This window comes from Populus euphratica, unplaced genomic scaffold (assembly GCF_000495115.2).
Source record: "Populus euphratica unplaced genomic scaffold, PopEup_1.0 scaffold127.1, whole genome shotgun sequence".
Classification (NCBI taxonomy): Eukaryota; Viridiplantae; Streptophyta; class Magnoliopsida; order Malpighiales; family Salicaceae; genus Populus; species Populus euphratica.
The window spans coordinates 179,436-201,740 of NW_011500017.1; the positions used below are offsets into that span (position 1 = coordinate 179,436).

The following is a 22,305-nucleotide window of genomic DNA, read 5'->3' on the forward strand; positions in this document are numbered from 1 at the left end:
AAATAAAGACCGTAAACCTAAATCTCAAAGAGTGTTAACATAGAGATGATTGGTTAACATGTAAATAAGCAACCCAAAAAATAATTAAATTCATTTACAAAATATAAAGGATTTAAAATGTTTGAAGCATATAATTCAAATCCTAAAAAGTTTAGCCAATTGAGTTACAGAGATTCTTATATGGATTAAAGCAATCAAGATGCATGTGATATAATCATTTTAGTAAATATTTATTCAAATAAAAGTATAATAATGATTCTAGATGCCCATATGTTTTAATAAATAAGTTACAATATGTTTTTGTTATTATTATTGTGTATGTTAATGATTTAAATATTATTAGAACTATTGGAGAGATACTAAATATAGTAAATTATTTAAAGAAAGAGTTAAAGATGAAAGATTTAAGAAATTTTTTTTTTCATCTTGGCCTGTAGATCAAGCATTTAGTAAAAGGAATTCTCATTCATCAATCATCTTAAACGGAAAAGGCCTTTAAAATATTTTATATAAATAAAATACATCAATTGAGTACCGTCAATGGTTGTTCAATAACTTAATGTAAAAAGGGACTCTCTGAGTATTCCAGAGGACAATGAAGAATTACTTGATTCTGAAGTACCATACCTCAGTGCAATTGATGAGTAATATATCTTGTTAACAATACATGACTTGATATAATATTCTTTATGATTTTGCTAGCAATATATAGTTTTTCTCCTACCAAAAGACAGTGAAATAGAGTTAAACATATTTTTCATTGTTTATCAGGAACTATAAATATGGATTTATTCTATTCAAATAACGTTAATTATGAATTCGTTAGGTATGTTGATATAAGATATTTATCTGATCCATATAAAGGTCGATCTCAAACAAATTATCTCTTTACGTGTGATAATGTTGTTATATCATGGAGATCCACAAAGCAAACATTAGTTTCCACTTCATCTAGTCATATTAAAATACCTATAATTCATGAAATTAGTCGTAAGTATGTGTGAATGAGATAAATGACTCAATATATTCAGAAAACATGTGGTTTATCCTCCAGCAGAAGAACTCCAACCATATTGCATGAAGACAATATTAAATATATAGCTCAATTAAAGGGATATGTTAAAAAAGATAAAGCAAAACACATCCTACCAAAAGTTTTCTTTATACATGATCTTAATAAGTAAGGTAATATTGATGTTCAACAAATTTGCTATAAAGATAATCTAGCAAATTTGTTCATTGAAACATTACCAACTATAATGTTTGAAAGATAATGATGTCATATTGGAACGAGATAGCTTAAAGATTTAAGGTGATATATTTATGAGGGGAAGTTAATACACATTGTACTTTTTTTCCCTCTTAACCAAGTTTTTTTTTTTTTCCATTAAGTTTTCTCATGGTAAGGTTTTCAATGTGGCAGTTTCTAATGTATAAGGATGTAAAAAAACATCCAATGAAAAGTGTTATGAAATCATACATTATATATAAATGCCTATTTACCTTCTTTCACTTCTTCATCCTCATATTTGTTCATTATCTTGAAGTATATTTGAACTCTGTATATTTTTATAGCTTTTGGGCTTACAAGTATTAATGTATATTAGACTATAAATAGAAGCATTATTAAGATGATGTTTATGTACAACTACATTTACAAGATTATATAAAATAAGAATATTCTCTCTATTTTTCTAATTTACATTGTTCTTATTTATTTTATTTATTTTTTATTGACTATTTTGCTCAAGTTAAATTATAGTTTTATGATAAAAATCAATTTTTATGAATATTCATATTTTGAGTCCTAATTATCAGAAAGAAAGAAAAATCCCGAGGAATAAAAAAATATTTGGGAATACAATAAATTATTTTTTTAGTATTTTTTAAAAATATATTTGCCTTAAAAAAATGAAATTGATATGTTTTTAATATTTTTTTTTATCTTACCTCAAAGAAAAGAACTCCTAGTGAGAGGAATATAGGAATTTTTTATAATAGTAATCACATCGAGTTATAACTATTTGTGTTAAAAATATGGTTGGAGTTGATCATGTATTTTAAATTACCATATAGAACAACTAATTTATGTATTAATTTACAATGTATTTCAACATATATTCACATAAGATAAACTAAAAAGAAGGAAACTTATTTCTTATTATACTTAAACATACATTCTCATAAGATAAACTAAAGATAGAAAACTTATTTCTTATTGACCCATTAAACTTACAGCAATATCATCATGGTACATAATCTATACATGAAGGTCGTGTGAGATCTTAGGACAACATAATACAAGACTTGGATTTTGATTTTCCACCACTCATCACAAGTTAAATTCGTTCATGATTTGAAACTTTTGCCACGTTAGTTTTTGAAATGAGTCTTTTTTCATATCCGCCAATCTTTTTTTATCTCACCTCATGTGTTCTTCATTCAGGATTTTGTTAATACATATCCAATTTGCTCTTTGAAACTGGAAATGACAAACTTCCATTAGGTTTTGTCAAGGTGAGTGTTAGGTTACGTCAACTATATACAAAATTACATATTGAACACTAAAAATTTTCATTACAAATGTCAATTAACAATTCATTAGCTTGGTGCAATTTAATGATGACAAAGACCAATTTCTAGTAACTGTCACAACATGAAAGTAATCAGAGGGTGACAAGGGAATAATAAGTTGTAAAAATGATATTATCACTCAGAGATGTTATTGAGTATATTTAATTTTTTTATCCTTAAATATCTCATAAATAAAAAAATAAGGAGACAAAGATAAAAGCAAAAAATGAAGGTATTACCTATAAACAATAGTTGTGAAGTCTATGTTGATGCAAAGTAATCGGATACAGTGTTTGTTTTTCAAACCGAGTCTGCAGTAATAAAACATCACCTCCAGTATGATAATTAAAAAACAAAAAATAAAAAAATAGCAGATGGAGTTTGGTATATAAATAGTATTTTACCTGTTATAACCGATGAAATTTCAGGGTATCTCACTTGTGCATGTGAGATCAATTGTGAGTGTGGTTACAAGATAATACATTTGTTAGAGCATCTTCAATACAGAATATTATTTTAAATAGATAAATTAATAAAATAATATTTTGAATAGTATAAATATAGTTTTTTATTATGTATATTTCAATGGAAAAAAGTCAATTCTATTAAAATGGAATAAATAAATATTTTATTCATGTATATTTCAATGGAAAAAAGTCAATTATATTAAAATGGAATAAATAAGTATTTTATTTTTTTAATGATTTTGATGTTATTTTTTTCACATGGTTAAATTTAATTGATTTATTCTTTTGTTAGTTCTACTTTATAAAAATAGGATTTGTGGGAAAGAAAAAGTATTTAGTATTTTATTTGGCTTTTCTCTTGGAATATAAAAAAAAAGTAAAAAAAAGCTAAAATATTAATTTTTTATATTTAGTTATTTATTTAGCATCTTCATTAAATGATTTAGAAACATGATAAGGTCACCGGAGACTATTTATTTAGCATCTTCATTAGATATGTTTTTATGAAGTGTTTCGATTTAGAAACATGATAAGGTCACCGGAGAGTGTTTTTTTTTTTTTTTGGTATTTTATGTGGTAATCCCGATGGTAATGCCAAGATGGTTTGAGAGAATGAAATATTGGGAAGTTAAAAAAAAGATTTGCTCGGTCTGGAAAAGAAAGATATAGCTGGAGAAGATGGGAGTAATCTGGGAAGTGTAAAAATCAGCAGGTCTCCATAGTGAATATTTTTCTTGGAACTTTTGTATGTATTAAAAAGAGGTTGACGGTGTTTTGTAAAAACCAACGGTGTAAATGCAAAAAATACATCGATTCTACCAATTTAAAACTTGATTTTATTATTATTAAATAAATATTTATTATAATCTGTCTGAAACGCAGAAATAACCAATAAACAAATACTCTCTTAATCTAACCATCCTAAACTTCTTTCTCTGAAATAAGGCTAAAATTATATAATGGAGTGGGGTTATTTTTATTGTGGGGCTAAAAAACTTTAAAATTATATAACTTTAAACCTAACTCTGTGTTCTGTAGCAAAATGTTTTGTCTTTCACTCCTCGGCCAGAAAATATTTTTGGAAAAAGAACAAAAAAACACAAACAGTTCAAATTATTATGGATGCTGCCCTCAGCTCTAGAAACACCCATTTGTGATGACTAAGACACGATAAAACGACGTGGACACTTATCTTCTTTTCCTCTCCGACAAAAAAAACATAAATAAATTATTGCATGTCTTTATTTCACAAAACTTGGTACTAACCACGCGTCTTCATGTAATTGGTGTACTTGGCTCTTCCAGTCTTGTAACTTGTAAGATGCACATGATAAGGTTCCCCTGCTGGCCACCTATGCTCGCCGGGTTTGCCCTTGAAGACTGAAATGGTTTCTGTGTTTTTTTAAAATATTTTTATTTTTTTTATTAATTTTAAATTAATATATTTTTAATATTTTTAATTCATTTTAATATACAAATATTAAAAATAATTTTTTAAAAATAAAAAATATTATTAATATTTATTTTAAAGCAATACAATTATAGTTTAGTTGCTTGTGTTTTAACAATATTTTTTAATTATTTTAATATATTGATGTTAATATTAAATTTTAAAACATATTATTTTAATATATTTTTAAATAAAAAACAATTTTCATCGTAAAAAACATAATCATGCCGTGCACCGAGATGTATGTCAAAGACCTGTGCTCAAAATCGACACCGTTTACGTTTTCAGTATGCTCACGTGTACACTGCAAACAGCGAGTTCTATGGATATCAAACACTCGCGAACGTGTTTTTAAAAATAAAAGGGAAAGGCCGGGACGGTTTGACTCCTGAACAAACTCTTGACGTCACATCCAAGATCACGTTAATAATAGAGATAAGATGTTCAGCTTTTTGACCCTTCAAGTCTTGGAAATCTCTCTTTAATTTTATGGTGCAGACGTTACAGTATTCCCTATTCTTGTGTGGTTAGGCCAGTGCCGTTGGATTTAGCTGGTCCCATGATGTCTGCTGCGACTGGTCAAAACGATAGGCATGCGTGCAGGCAAAGTTATCAAATCCACCCGGCCCGTTAACCGATCCAGGGATGTCAAAATCCGGGTCATCAATCGAGTGATTTAGCCCGAGACGACACTGAATTAATAAAAAATCATTTTGGTTTTTTTATAAATCAAATAAATGATTTAGACATGGTTTAATTCTTGTTTTTTCAATCCATTTTTAGAACAAGATTGTCATGAGACTGTCGGCAATCGTAATATTTTCAATCCATTTTTTTGCTTTCTTGTGCAAAGATATTTTCTTTGCAACGTAGTGACAACGATTGCTCCAAGTTAAGGACAAACATCCTTTTGTCTCGCCAAAGAGGAGCCAATAGATACTTCCAGCTCGAAAGAAACCAAGCAAGACAAGCAAACAAGATCAAGTCAGCATCTACCCGCCTGAAAAACCAGCATGGAGAACAGGCATAATGGTCTACAAATAGAAATAAGATAAAGAAGCATAAAACTGTATCTGTTAACATCGCACACGTTAATTCGATCAAACTGAATGTCGATCACCAAAAGCTTGTCCTAGCTTCTCAGATTGATGCCCATCTTAGTGGTTTCCACGGCAACTTTAAACTCCACTCTAGAGTTTCCAGCAGTTGCTACACTGATCTCCAGAATCTATCTGAGGTGTCCCACGAAATGTACAGTACACGTCCCAGTTTGCTCAAAGAAAGATCTCTCCCACAATGGCTTTGAAATTGTTGCAAGATAAACTCCTATTTCATTACTTTGGATTCAGGACACCTGCAAATCAAAAACACTTGATCATTGAACACAAATCAGCATCAGTGCACCAATAATCAAAGCTAGCAAGTGCCACCATGCAAGTACACAGGGGATGCTGAATCAATGGAACATCAACATTATAGTTAGCGAGAGCTTTGGTATGCAAAGGATTTGAAAGTCATCAGTAACTCTTTGATTAGGTTGATCGAGTTTCAGACATTGTTCACTCACATGTTGACCACCTGTAACTAATCGGCTTTGCGCCTTTCACGCTTAAAGAGGCGATAAATTAGTGAAAGCAGCCATTGGCAGATGAGGATTAGCCATTGCCACATGCGGGTCAGCACATTAGCTGGCTTGGGCTTTGGCTGTGGTGGTGGTCCAAAAATTCCTTTATATATCTCCTTTTGCTTCTTATATATAGCTTTATCATGCTCATCCAGCGAGCGCAGCTCCCTTGTAATTGCCTTGTCTTCAGGTGCATGTTTTCGTGCCTTGAGAAAGTCTTCCCGGGCAGCATCTGTCTGCCCAAGCTCTGCCCTGGCTTTTCCTCTCCTGAACAGAGCCTTAGCATTGTTTTCATCCTCTGCCAGTACCTGTGAATCCATTTTTTCAGTGGATTAGATAGGCAATGATATAAAACATCGAAATCGCCTATGTAAGTTTAAAGCATGAAGTAGCAGAAAAAACAAAGGGGCTAAACAACAATCGATTATATGCAGATGCCAGGATATTAAAGCCTTTGTGAGGTACCAAACAAGTCTAAACAGCGCATTTTCCTTCAAAACGACAAGAGATATTTAATATCCATAATTCTCGTTGCACTTTGCATGTATAACAACAATAATTGCACACACGCACACAATCACACGCAATGGGAAAATGATAAAAAGCTGACTGATTGAGCTGGCATTGGATTTCTGCTTTTCCAAATCCATATAAACCAAAATTATTTGACGCTGGCAATAAAACATTATAAACAGAAAAATTGACCCATTAAAGCATACATACAATTGTGCATTGTGCAATGGCTTCTTCATGCCGCTTAAGCTTTATCAGGCAAGCCGCCATGTTAAGATGACATGGATTCTTAACTGCCAATGCCATGTCTCGATACTTGCCAAACAGTTGAAACATAAAGTCATCGCCCAAATATGCAACGGCCTAATAGAACAAAAGCCATCAGAATTTGTCAAGACAGGCAAAAGGAGGAACTAAAAATTTGCCGTGCTACTTAAATACTAATACAAATGTACCATTTCATACTGCTGCATGGCCTCCTCAAGTTTCTCATCCTTAAATAAAGAATTTCCATCCATTTTTCTTCGATCTGCTGCACCAATCCTCTCTTCTGCAGTCATGTCACCACGTGCTTTCCCCTATAAAACACATCCCCCATGCAGGTTCATCGTACTAGCAATCAAATCAGATTGGGCAAATATAATCTGAACCAAGAGTTTTGAACATTCATAACTATTTATTTGGAAAATCAATTGGATGTAACTTACTTCTTTGACTTCATCAAATCCAATAAGCTCAACTTCATATATTATATCTGCCATAGGAGGAACATTTGGGAAAGAAAAGCTTCCTTCTTTCCCATACCCCAGTTCCCAGCCCACATGTAATAGGGCACGTTCACCAGTCTTCATACTGGACACACCAACAGCTAAACCAGCCATTTCTTTCTTCTCTGTTATGGTTGCGAACCATCAGTGTTTGGTGATACATTCAGCAGCAAGCTAGAAACACGATATGATTACAGGATAAACGGACTCAAATGCATACTATATTGTTTCTGTGGCATGTATAAGCATCTAACTAGTTTCTTTTTATTAGATTCCTGTTTAGTTGTTATCATGACATTGCAAAATCCTTGCACAATCATTACTTGTATGAGAACAGCTCTACAGCCAGAAAAAAAGAATAATAATAATAATGGTCTGTTGTGTCATTCCAAGCTCTTCCATCAAACACTAGTCATTGAGAGAACAGTTAATTGGCATGCATTTCCATGAAATCATGGATATCTGACAATTATAGATGGCAATTACATTACTATAAGTAGAACAGCTCCAGACCAAGAACAGACTGCAACATTTCCAAAGAAGATGATTGAAGGGCTTGGAAGTGTGAATAAAATAGGCATATACCTTTTCCTAAAACCATTTCAAATGGTCGCTGTTCATTCCATGTATCTTCAAACTTGTGCTGGGTGCTTTCAGTCCATGCCCTGTAGTGCACTATCATGCAGGTGGTTGAATTTTTTAGAAAGCATTCCGAGGGAATAAGATGTGCACAATTGCAGATGGATAAAAACACGCAAGCATTTCCATTTCCAACCAACTGTTGTGTACAGTTAGTTCGTACTATGTAGTGTAATTGTCCAGAGTCAGTCAGATTTTTAGGTTCCAGTACACACAGCGAGATTTTTTATCTGGAAAACCTTCCCTGAAATTAGATGTGTGCGCATGTATAACAAATGTTTGTCAACGTGTCCAACCCAAAAGTTGAGGCCAACAGGTGGGGAGATCCATGCAGACTAAACCATCAAACACCAAGGCATAAATGAAAATAGATAAATAAAAATGGACGTGTGTGTATGTACTAATATAACATATACAGGCATAACAATAACAACAAAACAAGACGCCGTGACAACAGCAGTTGTAAGAAATATACCTAGAACCTTGGGCAATGAATAAAGTTAACCAAACAAAACACCTAGCTACTCTGAAATTAAAATCACATGCTAATAAATACAATTGTTTTAACAACCTAATCCAGTAATGGCTTACACAAAATAACATGGCTGTTTTGCTAGTTGGATAACCAAGGTAATGAACCATATGCAGAATTCTCCACCTTAAAAAGCTATATAATAATAAGCTCAAAGAGTTTAAAACCTCTAGTTTGCTAAGTCCAAACCCCTAATCCATTGGTGTTGGCCTTCTGTAAACCCTCACGGGTAAAGTTCATATCATGAAATGAAAGCGATTCAAGTTTAAAAAATATTTTGCTAATGGACTGAAACAATTGTCAATATAGAGCCTGTCCACCTCACAACATAATAAACACAAGCTCAGATCATACAATGATGTGATTGTATTAGCTTTCAATTATTTTACGAATTATAGCACCTACATGTCCAGAGTCATGAACTCAAAAGGCGACCAAAAAAATGGGCAATGTGTCCGTTGTAAGGAGTACAAGAAATAAAAATAGCTAATTTAACTTACAAAAGCATGTTGCGTATTTGGATGGCTTCTGACCATGACCTTCCTTAACGACTTGCTTAGTGACTTTCTCTTGAAGGATTTCGACTGGGGAGTCGACTTTCGGAGGAAAATTCCCATGTTGCAAAGGGTCACCATGCACACCCGCAGCTTGTTCCACAACTATTTCATCCTCATCATCTTTGCCTGTAAACATATAAATGAATAAATTAAGAACAGTAACAACTACTATTCGGTTTGCCCATGCTTCTCTTACAGCTGAAGCAAGTTCCAATCAAACATGACAACATGTTTAAGCAATAAATTTAACTCCATCGATTTTAAAACAAGTGAGGGATCTCCACAATCATAGGAAACAGTACTACTTATGTCATTCACTTTAATATCTAGAAAAATAAATTGCTATCCGATTCGATAAAAGAGAAACGAAGAAAAACAATAAATTACCAATCGATTGGCTTTGGTGCTCTTGAATCTCCTCCATTAATCACACAAGCAAATCCTGCGAGAAAGGAACAAAATAACAAACTTGTTCACTTCGTGTGGTCAGTAAATCCTTAGTTGTCGAAACTGAAATGAAAGATTAAAAAAAAAAAGAAGAAGAAGCTTACAGTAAGGTGAGTTGACTTCGCTGACATGGAAGGTTGAAAAAACAGATAGTGAAGATATTGTCTTTCCTTTTAGTTTACTTTGACGAGATCTGTAGCTGCTCTTATGCTTGTGTGGGAGCGAGAGATGAATGCGTGGAGTCTGCTTTGTAACGATCGAAGAAGATTCTAGACAGCGAGGGGGGGCGGGGGTTAGCAGAGTTAGAGAGAGAACTGATTAATTAATTATGTAGTCGTTAATTAAATTTGGTTTCGTCGGGTTATATTGGGAGATTGTGTTTGGGATTGGGATAATTCTTTCACTCGTGAAATTATGAGAAAATTTACAGTAATAAGGAAGTAATTAATAATTTTTTATTAGTTATTTTAGTATTTATTTTTTAAAAAAATAAATATAATTAAAAAAATTATAAACCAAGATATTTTCCTGAAATATCAATTAATCTGACCACCTTAAAATTTTACTGATATTATATCTTCAAATAAAAACAATTGCCCAATTGGAAATATGCGGTATCTGAAAAAAAAAAAATAGCACGTGCATAAATATATCAACTAAAATTAAAATTATTAAAATTTTATTATTATATAATAATAATAGTAATAATAATAATAATAGTTGTTTATTTATTTATTTTTATATAGAAAACTCATGTTACCATTATTATTATAACATATTTTAAAAGATATAGAAAAAATATTGTAACTTTCTCTACTCTTTTTAACTTTTTTTATTATTATTATATTATAATTAGTATTTTTTTTTTAATTTTTTGGTTTTTTTCCTTTTTTTGTTTTTTATGCCTTCATGGGTTTTTTTTCATTTTCTTTGTGTTTTTTTAATAATTTTTTTATTTAATTTAGTTTGTTAATGTTAATTTTTTTTTATTTAGTTATCAGATTTTCATGACACAATTCTAGAGTTTAACAGGTTAATATAATTTGATGAGTTAAGCTGAAATTTTTTCTTTTTAATTATTTTTTTAATTTAATTTAGTTTGTTAATGTTAATTTTTTTTTATTTAGTTATCAGACTTTCATAATATATATCTCGGATTTGACGGGTTAACCCAGTTAATTCTAGGTTAACTCGTCAAATTTTTTTCCCTGTTTAATAGTCAAGCTTTCATGACATAAATTCTAGATTTGATGGGTTAACCTGATTTGAAGCGTTTGCCCAGTTAATTCATATTTTTATCTTTTTCTTCATTATTTTTTTATTTTTTTGGTTTTTTCCTTTGTTTTTTAATTAATCTATTTAATTATCACACTTTTATGACACAGCTTTATAGTCAAACCCACATCCAACGCTCTTAGGTCCGGTGTTGTTGCCAGACGCACTTAAATTTAAGTCATGTAAGTTTAATATTATTATTAATATTATAAATATTACTCTCAGGTCAAGAGATTCAGCTTATGCCTTTAGTTTTTTTTTTTTTGTCCATACTTTCTTAATATTTAAATTTTTTCATTTTAATTATCAAACTTTCATAACACGAATCTTAAATTTGGCAGGTTAACATAATTAATTCAGATTTTTTTTCATTAGATTTTTTCTTCCTACAGGTTTTTTTCTCTTTACTTTTTCTTTTTTAATTAATATTTTTCTTAATTTAGTTCATTAATATTAATTTTTTTTTCTATTTAGTTGTCACATTTCCATGACATGAATTCTAAGTTGACAGGTTAACCTGATTTGACGAGTTAACCTAATTGATTCAGATTTTCTTTTCTTTTTCTTCAATAGTTTTATTCTTCCGATAGGTTTTTTTTCTCTTTGCTTTTTTCCTTTTCAATTAATATATTTTTAAAAAAAATTAGTTCATTAATATGAAAAAAAATTTTCTATTTAGTTATCACATCTTTATGACACGAATCTTAACTTTGACGGCTTAACCTGATTTGGCGGGTTAACCTGGTTGATTAAAAAAAAAATTCTCGTTAATTTTTTCTTTTAATTTCATCTTTTAAAAAAAAAATTCTCGTTAGTTTTTTCTTTTAATTTCATCTTTTAATATTATATGCAGTTCATAGTAAAAAAAACTGATGCCTTTAGTTTTTTTTTCGCTTTATGACTTTCACTATGGATTGTATAATGCAATCCACGATGAAAAGACTTATGCCTTCTCTTTTTTAAAAAAATTAATTTTTTTATTTAGTTTGTTGATATTAAATTTTTTTTTATTTAGTTATCAGACTTTCATGACATGGATCTTAGGTTTGACGAGTTAAGGCAATTAATTCAGATTTTCTTTTTCTTTATTTGTCTTTTTTCTTCTTATAAGTTTTTTTTATTAATATTTTTTTATTTAATTTAGTTCATTAATATTATATTTTTTTCTATTTAGTTATCGGCTGATGCCTTTAATTTTTAATTTTTTTGTCTTTTTGCCTTTTTTATGAATTTGACTGTGAATTATACTGTGCAGTCCATAATGAAAAAGTTGATACTTTTTTTTAATTAATTTTTTTATTTAATTTAGTTTGTTAATGTTCAATTTTTTTCTATTTAGTTATTAAACTTTCAAGACACGAATCCCGGATTTGACGGATTAACCTAATTTAACGGGCGAGCCTAATTAATTCCGGGCAAACCATTAATTTTTTTTCTATACAGTTATTAAATTTTCATAACAAGAATCCAAGATTTGATGAGTAAACCTGCTTTGAAGGATTAATCCAATTAATTAAGATTTTTTTTATTAGTTTTTTTTGTTAGTTTTTTTCTTTGTTTTTTTAATTAATCTATTTAATTATCATATTTTCACAACACAATCATGCAATCAAACCCATGTCTAAGGCTATTAGATCTAGTATTGGAGTCGAACCCACTTAAACTTAGATCATACAAGTTTAATATTATTATTATTATTATAAATATAACTTCTATATCAAATATTGTAGCCAAACTTAAAATTCTTAGTTATAATTTTAGATTTTAGTTTTTTTAATATTTTTTATTTAAAAAATTCAACGCATGCCATCACACCGGTTATGTAACTTGTATATTGCAAATTGTGTCATATATGTTTAACTGCAGTCACTGTATTCTCTATCTGTAGTCAAGTTCCCGGTAAGTTCTTATATCCTAACTGTATCGTTCAAGTCGCCAACAAAAACACAAGTCTCTTGTCCATTGTTAATTTAATTTTTGATACCAAACTATCTTCCTACTCGTGCTCTTATATATATATATATATATATATATATATATTGCCTTTTTGTTTATGTATTCATAACATACATGTGTATCTAACCAACGCCATCGTTTTATCCTAGAAACATATATTATTTGTGTGTTTTAAATTATCAGGGATTAAGTAGTTTTATCCACTAACTTAAATTTCCTAGTGATAAATGCTTCGTGTATGGTCATATTACATGTTAATTAATTAACAAGAGTTAATTAGAAAGGAAAAATCATTACCTCTCTCCTTATATATATTTTTTAATTTTATTATTTAACATTATACTGAGTAAAAATTAAAGTTTATATTTTATAATTTATTTTTTTATAAAATTGTCTTAATTTAAATTATAGTTTTTATGAATTAACTGGATTGACTTGATTTTTTTATTTTTTCATAGTTATTTTTTTTTTAAATTTCATTATTTACCATTTATTTTGGTATGTTTTCTATGATATTATCATAATTTTAGGACTCAAGCCAAGTGTTTGACATATTAAACCAAGTTATTCCAGGTCTTTTTTATTTTATTTTTTTAATTTCATAATTCGATGTTAAATTAATTAGGAATTAAACTTTATAATTTGTTTTAATTTATTTTTTATTAATTTATTTTGATTTTATTATCCATGTTAGGCAGATTAACTCAAGTTTACTTAGGGTTTTTTTTTTAAAATTTTATTATTGAAGTGATTGAAATTTAAGCTTTAATATGTTTTTTTAATTTATTTTTTGTGAGATTATCATATTGTCAAGCTCTAGATTTTGAAATTTATATGTTAGTATGAGTTGACTCAAGTGTATTTAATATATTATAGTCTTAATATATTTTTTAAAAGATGATATTTTTAAATCTTTTTAGTTAAATTATGTTTTTTATATTTGAATTGTTTCTAAATTTATTAAATTAATTGAGTTATATTAGATAAATCTTTACTCAATTTATTTTTTTAATTATTAAAAATATGTTAACAATATTTATATAATGTCACGTGAGTAAATCATATGGTATGTAATTAATGGGAGTTTTAAAAAAACCTAAGGATATTATTAATTTTATTTTTATATATAAATGTTAGTTTATTATCATTTATATAAGCTAGTATAAGATTCAATTTGAATAAAATTATTTTTAAAGTGTTATCAAATATTTATTTTGGGAAGTTTTTTCATACTTGTCCTGTGGAAGAAATGTACTTCTTCTTATCCGAAAAGGAAAAGGAGGAGCCGGTTTTCGTCCTTTTTATTCCCCTGCTATTTCCCAATCCCCCAGGCACTCCTCACTCCGTATCTCTCTCGGTCGAATCCGGAAATATTACTCGTTGGAACCCTAGCAACCCATTACCCTACTCGTTGTCTCAGGGCAAATCTGTCGCCCATCTTTGTTCGGAGCAAGCACTTCTCTTCCTATATATAGAAATCCAAGCAGCGAAGCCGCAATCTGATTGCAACAGGTAAGTCGATACCTAACTGGATGATCGTTTACTTTTAAGTTAACCAGTTAGGGGTTTTTGTCAACCATTACTGTTAGGGTTTCAAATTTTGTTTTGATTTGAGATTTCAGTTTTAGACCGGGTCAGCCACCGGGCCGGGTTTAAAAACTATGCTTTTTATTCCCCTGCTATTTCCCAATCCCCCAGGCACTCCTCACTCTGTATCTCTCGTCGAATCCGGAAATATTACTCGTTGGAACCCTAGCAACCCATTACCCTACTCGTTGTCTCAGGGCAAATCTGTCGCCCATCTTTGTTCGGAGCAAGCACTTCTCTTCCTATTTATAGAAATCCAAGCAGCGAAGCCGCAATCTGATTGCAACAGGTAAGTCGATACCTAACTAGATGATCGTTTACTTTTAAGTTAACCAGTTAGGGGTTTTTGTCAACCATTACTGTTAGGGTTTCAAATTTTGTTTTGATTTGAGATTTCAGTTTTCATTGCCATGCTTTTAATTTCATGATCTGGCTTTTAATTCATCAGATTATGGTTTTAGGATTCAAGGATTATACTTACTGTTATGGTTGCATCTGCTTTCTGTTAAGCTTCATTGTTCTTGTAATGCTCCGACGTTCTTTTTTTTTTATTCGCTTGAAATTTCATCGTACAAGGTTCTGTTTTGCTAATTCTGTTATAAATCAAGTTTGCGAAAGAAAAAAAGTTATTTTTTGTAGTTTGTGTTTTTATCCTTTTTGGCCAGTGGGAGTTTAAAGTAACAGTGGTTCTATATTGGTCAAGACTGTGTCTGTATTGGATTCCCTGAATGCACTGATGATTGTGGATGGTTCTTCCCCTTTGCATCTAAAGAGAAGAAGATTTGCCACTGTTGATACCATGGAAGCTGAAGCAGCTAAGGCCAAGTTTGCAGCTATTAAAGAGAAGTTTGGGCGTGATATCCGGGTGTTTGAAACATCGGGAGTCTCGTCATCACTGACTCAAGTGTCCAATGATGATGAGAGGGATGATTTTTACGAGTTCACTGCTGATGATTATTATAGACTGCAGGCTGCAAAGAAGGCAGATAAACATTTAAAGACGAAAAAGATTCGAGAAGCGGAAGTTGCTGCTCACAGGTCAAGAATAACCAAGACTACAATCAGGGTTCGTTTTCCTGATAATCATACATTGGAGGTGGTATTTCATCCATCTGAAAAGATTCAGAGCTTATTTGATCTTCTCTCTAGAATGGTTGCTCAACCGGAAGTACCTTTTTATCTGTACACTACTCCTCCAAAGAAGCAAATCAAAGACATGTCACAGGATTTTTACTCTGCTGGTCTTATTCCTGGTGCAATCGTTTATTTTTCATATGATATGCCAAATCAAGAGGATAATGAAGCTGTCAATTCTGGTCCCTTCCTTCGAGAAGAGGTTATGTCTTTGAAAGGTTTGGATGTTATGCCAGAGCCAGTAGAGCCGATCCATGCTACTCCAGAACCTGTGACAACAGCTCCTCCTCCAGTTCCACAAGAGCCCAAGGCTGCTGGGAAAAAACCTGTCAAGCCAAAGTGGCTTAAAATGTGATCCGACAAACTCTTCTAGTCAAGGTTCAGCATGCGAATATAACTCTGTCAGATAGAAGCATGCTTATAAGGTAACTTATAGGACATCCTAGGAGGAAGTCTTTCACAATGAATTTGTTCTAAAGCTGTAACAGTTCCAGAGGAACGCTCTCCTTTTCTTTTGACAACTCGTATTTTTATAGCTTATTACTTATAATTATGTGAATACCAATCCACTGTAAGAAAAAGAAAGGGAAGGAATGGCTTCTTGTTTTATCTTTAATGCTGCTCAATGATTATTATTTTAGGTAATGAAGGTATGACTCAAGATGGAGCACGGGCCTGCTTCTCAGTGTTGGAAGGCAGTTGGATGATCAATAATATTTTGTGACCATCCTCTAGACCCTTTTCTACGCTTCTAACCGTCTTCAAGTTGATCGTGTTCCGTAGTTTTTTGTGTCTTTTCTTTTTGTTTTGTTTTTGACCTCTTCATGATCGGCTCGACTGCATTTTTCTCATGTTGATGTTTACGCTGCTGGCTTTTGCACACGCTTGTGGACAGACTTTAATGTTGAGAATAGCTTTTTGTAGATGTAAGCTAGCTGCCTCCGCTAGGTTCCAGTCTATCTTTACCACACAAGTTCCATCTATTTACTGAAGAGTCCGCTTAGAGTCAAAGTCTTGTCGTTTTACTTGAAGCCAACACCGGTCCGATTACAATCAAGTCATGGATGGATGGCAGAACGGATGTAGTAAACTATGAATAAAATGTATAGTCATTTTTTAGCTTGTAGTTTGGCAAAAAATGGATCCAAAAGTCGATGGCACTGCCTTCCGGACCATTGGTGACTGGTCTGATTATCTCTCAAGTTCAAAAGCGATGCCGTTGCAGCAAGAATCTCATAGCTGCAAGATTAAGTTAAATTAATTTGGAGCTGAATTGTCTCGTGAGTCATGAAGAACGAATAGCAAAAGTCAAGGGATTTCGGACATTTGGAGAGAGGAGAGCATGAAGCAATGCTTTATTTATTCTCAAAGCAAGGCATAACAAAATCTGCAAGAAAAGTTGATCTTTTTTAGTGTCACAGAATCGTACAACAAGCATTACGAGGTGGAAGATGTTCGATTCTGTCAGAGAGACAGACATTGCGCTATACTCAAGTTCTCAACCTGTCATGTATATTTCTGACATGGCACGCTGTTATGCCATAGGCTCCGTGGCCTCTTCTTGTACAAGTTGTTCTGTTAATACGTTGGTTGATTTTATCGAAAAAAGGCGGTAACCTGTCAACCATGCTGAGTTTCATTTTGCCTGCACTTATGTTCTATTTTTTAGGATGAAATGGGAATCAATCTACCACACAAAAAGAATTCGAAAATGTGAACTTTTCTTCTATTTTTTGTGTTTATTTTGTTGTGCTGGAATCCTATTAGTCCATTTAGCCATAATAATTCTGTCAATAAATGATTTTGTATTGAGGCATAACCATAAATTTTGGATCACTGGACTTATTTTTTGATTCATGATGATAATCTGCTGATTTTATGTCCATCATGTGATTTAATTCACTCCAAAAACACCATCCCACTTAGATGGCTTAATTTCCAGAAGTTACTCCCCCCCTTTTCTCCTCATAGCAAGAGATCAATTACAGCCACTCAACTCTCACTGGTGAAAAACCAAGAGGCGAAAAAATGGTGGCACTCCAGGAAAAATAGAAAGGTTTCATTTGCAAACATCCCTCTGCAATTCTGGAGGGGGGTATAGTAGAGAAAGAGAGAGAGAGAGAAGCGAAGACATAGATAATGGATCGTGTTGGTGCCGTTAATGGCACAGATCCAGATTGCCCTGGTTTTATTTCATATGCGGTAAAAAATGTAGCAGGAAAGGTAATTTCCATCGGTCTGGCTTTTGTTTTCAGCAATCTTTTACACCAACTTCTAAAGCCTCTATCCCAACCACGCATAGTTTCTGATATTGTTGTAAGTTTCTCTTGTATCTCTCTCTCCCTTTCAATATATATGTGACAACGATTTCCAAGAAGCTCAGCCTCTCTCTCTGCTTTTTTTTTTTTTTTGAGATAATGTTACTTGTGTGTAATCTTTATTGGCTGCAGGTAGGCCTGGTTCTTGGCAACATAGGTGTGATACGCCGAGCTTTCGACGAGCAGTTTATTGCAATACTAAATTCTATTGCCGAGTTTGGTATGATGTGTTACATGTTTGTGCTGGGGATGGAAATGGACCCATATGTAATCTTTAAAGGACCAACAAGAAATGCTCTGGTAGCCTATGCTGGAATGGTGTCCACATCCGTTTTGGTCGGCAGCATAATCCCATTAATGAACTATTATAAACACCCGAGCATTGGCTTCACCCTTTCCCTCTCTATCAGCCTCTCTGGCAGTGCCTCCCATATACTAACTCGCCTTATAACTAGTCTCAAGATAGGCAAGTCAGATATAGGAAAAATTGTGATTGCAGCAGGAGTGCACTCTGACATGATATCCATGCTTCTCATCTCTATTGGATATCCTTTCCTCCAACTCACAGTCGCAGTTACCGATATTGCTGCAAGCGTTAGAATGACCTTGATTATGGCTGCTGCATTGCTGCTCCAGATACTTTTCACTGCCACAGTTTCACCTATCTTTATGAACTGGGTCAACAACGAAAACCCTGAAGGGAAACCCATGAAAGGTTCCCATTTGGTGCTTTCCGTTGCCTTCATGGCTTTTGTTTGCAGTGTCGCCCCGATTTATGGATACAGTCCCATTCTCAGTGCATTCGTGGCTGGAGTTTTCATACCAAGTAAGGGGAGAGTATCAAAATGGGCAATTGGCAAAATCAACTTCCTGTTACCTACCATTTTCTATCCAGTGTTCTTCTTTTGGATGGGGTATCATGCTAATATCAGTAAATTTGAAGCTGGCAAATGGGAAATATGGCTAAGGTTTTTTGTCCTTGCAGTCATTACAATATTTGGCAAAGTGGTCGGAACAATCATATGTGGAGCAATGTTAGGTTTTCATTGGCGTGAATCTGCTGAACTCGGTTTCCTTCTAACTGCAAAGGGCCACTTTCATGTATTTCTGGCGGTTGTTGCAAGCCTGGTATGTTCCTGCTTCTCACAATATCTGTTCTGTTACTGACTTTCTTCTTCAGTTGTTGCTTTTTCGAAAGATGACTGGCTACTAACTATGAAACTTAAGTTTGAATATGTCGGTTTCTGATTTTCAAGTAGACAATTGACAGTTAAAAAACGTCATGAAATGCTTGCATTCTTGATAAAAGCATCAATGAGGGTTTTAGGTGATGAAGAGCAACAAATGCAGTTTCTTACATGCCCCACAACATGAAGTCCATTGATTTTCCTCTTCGCAGCTTTGCTTTGAGGCAAAAGAACTGTCAATCTAAATAAAATTGGACAGCATTCAAGTTTAGCTATAGCAATAGTTGGGAAACAATGGTTTTGGTGAGGTCATGTCAGCTACAGCATTGTTGAACATATCCTAAATTCAAGCATTCGATGCAATTTAGCATTGGGAATTAAATTATATTAATTAGTACTCATTTCTAATATTGTATTTAGTTTGTTACATTGATTGCAGTTAGGTATTACAACTATTTCAACTTGCATTTCAATCATTATTGTGATCTTCCTTTCGGTAGTACACACCCCAACAGTTGTGTCAAAAATCATCAAACGTGCGAGGAAACTTGCACCAACTCAACGAATGGCTCTTCAGTGGCTCGACCCCTCAAGTGAGCTTCGAATCTTGCTGTGTCTTCATGGAGTGCATAACGTGCATTCAACCATCAACTTCATGGAGATTTCTCGAGGGGCATCTGACCCAGGAATTCTGGTTTATCTGACTGACATGGTTGAACTCACAGATCAAATAGCTTCTACACTGGTTCAAGAAGGAAGGGACACTGTGACTGTGACTGTGATTGACAAGGATGTAACCCAGATGAGAGATCAGATCACTACTGCAGTCCAAGCTTATGTGGAGGAAAATGGTGATGGTATCACTCTCGAACGAATGCTTGCTCTCTCAAAATTCAATGGCATGGCCAAAGATATCTGCAATTTAGCGGAGGACTTGATGATCTCCCTCGTCATATTGCCATTTCACAAGAACCTGTGTGCAAATGGGACGGTGGATGGGGGTAATTCTGGTTTCCGACATGTGAACCGCAAGGTAATTATCACGAATCAACATCCCTTAAAAGAAAAAAAAAATCAAAAGTAAAGAAGAATCTTTTGTTTTCGTACTAGTTATATATGACCAAGAAATTGTCTTTCATCTGCAGCTAGGAACTGACTCGTGATTTAGCATCATAAACTATGCCATCACTTTATCAATTTTCTGAATTTGTGCAACTTGTCTGTTAAAAATCATCAATCATAATGCCAACATGTTGTTTAACTATGGTTTTGGTTTCTCTTAGGTGCTCCGGAATGCCCCATGTTCAGTGGGGATTCTTGTGGACCGAGGTTATGGATTGGTAGAGGAAATATCAAGGTCGGTAAGATCTTTCCAGGTAGCAGTCATCTTCTTTGGCGGCAAAGATGACAGAGAAGCACTAGCATATGCAGGTCGTGTTGCAGGACATCCTGGGGTAAAACTCACTGTGATAAGATTCCTACTTGATAGTGATTCAGAGAACGCCTCTAGAAGAGCTGGGAATTATAGGATAAATGCTGCTGAGCAGGAAGAAGAGATGAAGCTGGACGATGAGTGTTTTGCTCAATTCTACGAGAGACACATCGCCGGGGGACATGTTTCCTATAATGAAAAGCATGTTGCCAATTCAGCCGAGACCTATGCTACTCTGAGATCATTGGAAGGACAGTATGGGCTAATAATAGTAGGGCGAGGTGGGAGGGTGAACTCGATATTGACTATAGGGATGAATGATTGGCAGCAGTGTCCGGAATTAGGCCCAGTAGGGGATGTTCTTTCAGGGTCTGATTCCTCGCACACAACCTCTGTTTTGATCATCCAACAACACAGTCTCAAGGGAGAATTAGATGGCGTAGATGATGAATTTTCCATAATGTAAATGCCTAGTGGGGTAGTTCTAAAATTTAGAAAACTAATTTTAGAATAAGGAAAATACTTGTTCTAGGATAGAGCTCCGATAGAAAGGGCAGGAATCTTGCAAATCAAAAGATAGAACGTAATCTACTAATATTCACTTGATCAGAGGAAAAAATGGAATGATTTTGCCTTGTGTTTTAAGAACTTGCTAAGGCTGATAACATATCCTCTCTTCCAATGGTGCTATGTCGTAATCTCAAGTAAAAGAGGGCATTTCCTGCCACACACTTTAACAAGAATCCGGCTCACGTATGTGTTCCGTATGCTTCTCGCATTCTTCACAATCAAATCGGATGCTTTAACTACATCATTTCCTGTTCCAGAGCTTAAAACGTTACGCTCTGAAGCCAAGACCCCTTTTCTTTTCTTTTGTTTTTGTTTTTTTCAATTTTTTTTCCTGATGTGTAACTTTAATCAAAACTTCTTCAATGGCTTTGCATTTCTTAGATAACAGATGCCATTGCTGAGACTTTACTTCCTTGGGCAGCTAGTAGAGGGTTGATTCGGTGCTGTTATGCCGATGGCCATCAGGGCAAATCTAATGATCCTGATGGGCATCAATATTGTGCTGGTGCTAAAACGTAGGCATTCTAGACTTCCCCAGTTAATAGGATTCTCCCGCCTCCTAACACTGAATTGATGGCCTTGGAGCAGGACTGTACTTGTTGATAGAGTTGACCAAAAGCTTCAGGTCCCATTGCTCCTGGCGTGGAACTCGTGCAAGGAACACGTATAAACAGGGATGGCAATTCCAAATGCTAAAATCTCCCTGCTTCAACTGTGACAAATATAGTGGGAATGACAAATAACTATGATTTCAAGATAGACTTATTTTTATTCTCTGCCACCTGTAGTATATGGTTGTTCTACGTTGCCGCCTACACCAGTAGGGCCCTGAGTGGATGCCCTAGAATTAGTTTAAAGGATCTCATCCGAACAGAAAATGAACCTAAGCAGCAGCTCACATCCAAAAAACAGAACCCATACATAGAAAAGGTGCCATTTGCATTCAAAGAAAAAATAACAGCTGGAGGGCTGGTTAAGAGTATGAAATCAGTCTGTGAATCACGCTTAAGAAAAACATCCGCTTGCCATTTCTCGAGCAAGATTAGCTACACATTTAATATTCATATCCGCCAGAAGTCATCAGTTAATTACAACCAGAATCGAAACCCATCAAAATCACACTGCTTCACCGCAAACTTCAATTGAACATACATTTCCATATGCTAAATAATCCCTTGAGATTTTTGCCATCTCAGCCTACAAATAGCAATTTACATACGTGAGGAGTCAACAAAAGTACCAACAAATACACAATGCACGAAGGTGTCAATAGAAC

The 22,305-nt window shown here is 33.4% G+C and overlaps 3 protein-coding genes across 9 annotated transcripts; 2 read left to right on the forward strand and 1 right to left on the reverse strand.

Moving 5' to 3' along the window:
• Positions 1 to 5,524: 5,524 nt before the first annotated feature.
• On the reverse strand, positions 5,525 to 9,898 carry LOC105141736 (peptidyl-prolyl cis-trans isomerase FKBP42-like). Of its 2 annotated transcripts, XM_011049072.1 has the most exons (9): positions 9,675 to 9,898; positions 9,511 to 9,565; positions 9,067 to 9,249; positions 7,981 to 8,070; positions 7,336 to 7,520; positions 7,084 to 7,206; positions 6,839 to 6,991; positions 6,059 to 6,423; positions 5,525 to 5,845 (listed from the first exon to the last, which is right to left on the reverse strand). In XM_011049072.1, exons 2-8 carry the CDS (start codon positions 9,545 to 9,547, stop codon positions 6,076 to 6,078), a joined length of 1,119 nt encoding a protein of 372 aa, XP_011047374.1. In that variant the 5' UTR covers positions 9,548 to 9,565; positions 9,675 to 9,898; the 3' UTR covers positions 5,525 to 5,845; positions 6,059 to 6,075. The 2 variants fall into 2 exon arrangements, with proteins under 2 accessions (XP_011047374.1, XP_011047373.1); XM_011049071.1 differs by lacking the exon at positions 5,525 to 5,845 and having other exon boundaries at positions 5,870 to 6,423.
• A 4,122-nt stretch (positions 9,899 to 14,020) lies between these two features.
• On the forward strand, positions 14,021 to 16,138 carry LOC105141739 (tether containing UBX domain for GLUT4-like). Of its 6 annotated transcripts, none has more exons than XM_011049078.1 (2): positions 14,021 to 14,313; positions 15,092 to 16,138. In XM_011049078.1, exon 2 carries the CDS (start codon positions 15,125 to 15,127, stop codon positions 15,875 to 15,877), a length of 753 nt encoding a protein of 250 aa, XP_011047380.1. In that variant the 5' UTR covers positions 14,021 to 14,313; positions 15,092 to 15,124; the 3' UTR covers positions 15,878 to 16,138. The 6 variants fall into 6 exon arrangements, with proteins under 6 accessions (XP_011047380.1, XP_011047382.1, XP_011047377.1 ...); XM_011049080.1 differs by having other exon boundaries at positions 15,161 to 16,138; XM_011049075.1 differs by lacking the exon at positions 14,021 to 14,313 and adding an exon at positions 14,327 to 14,416 and having other exon boundaries at positions 14,781 to 16,138.
• Positions 16,139 to 16,235: 97 nt separating this feature from the next.
• Positions 16,236 to 21,230, forward strand: LOC105141738 (cation/H(+) antiporter 28-like). The gene is made up of 4 exons (XM_011049074.1): positions 16,236 to 17,838; positions 17,973 to 18,968; positions 19,467 to 20,060; positions 20,311 to 21,230. Exons 1-4 carry the CDS (start codon positions 17,662 to 17,664, stop codon positions 20,923 to 20,925), a joined length of 2,382 nt encoding a protein of 793 aa, XP_011047376.1. The 5' UTR covers positions 16,236 to 17,661; the 3' UTR covers positions 20,926 to 21,230.
• Positions 21,231 to 22,305: the final 1,075 nt, after the last annotated feature.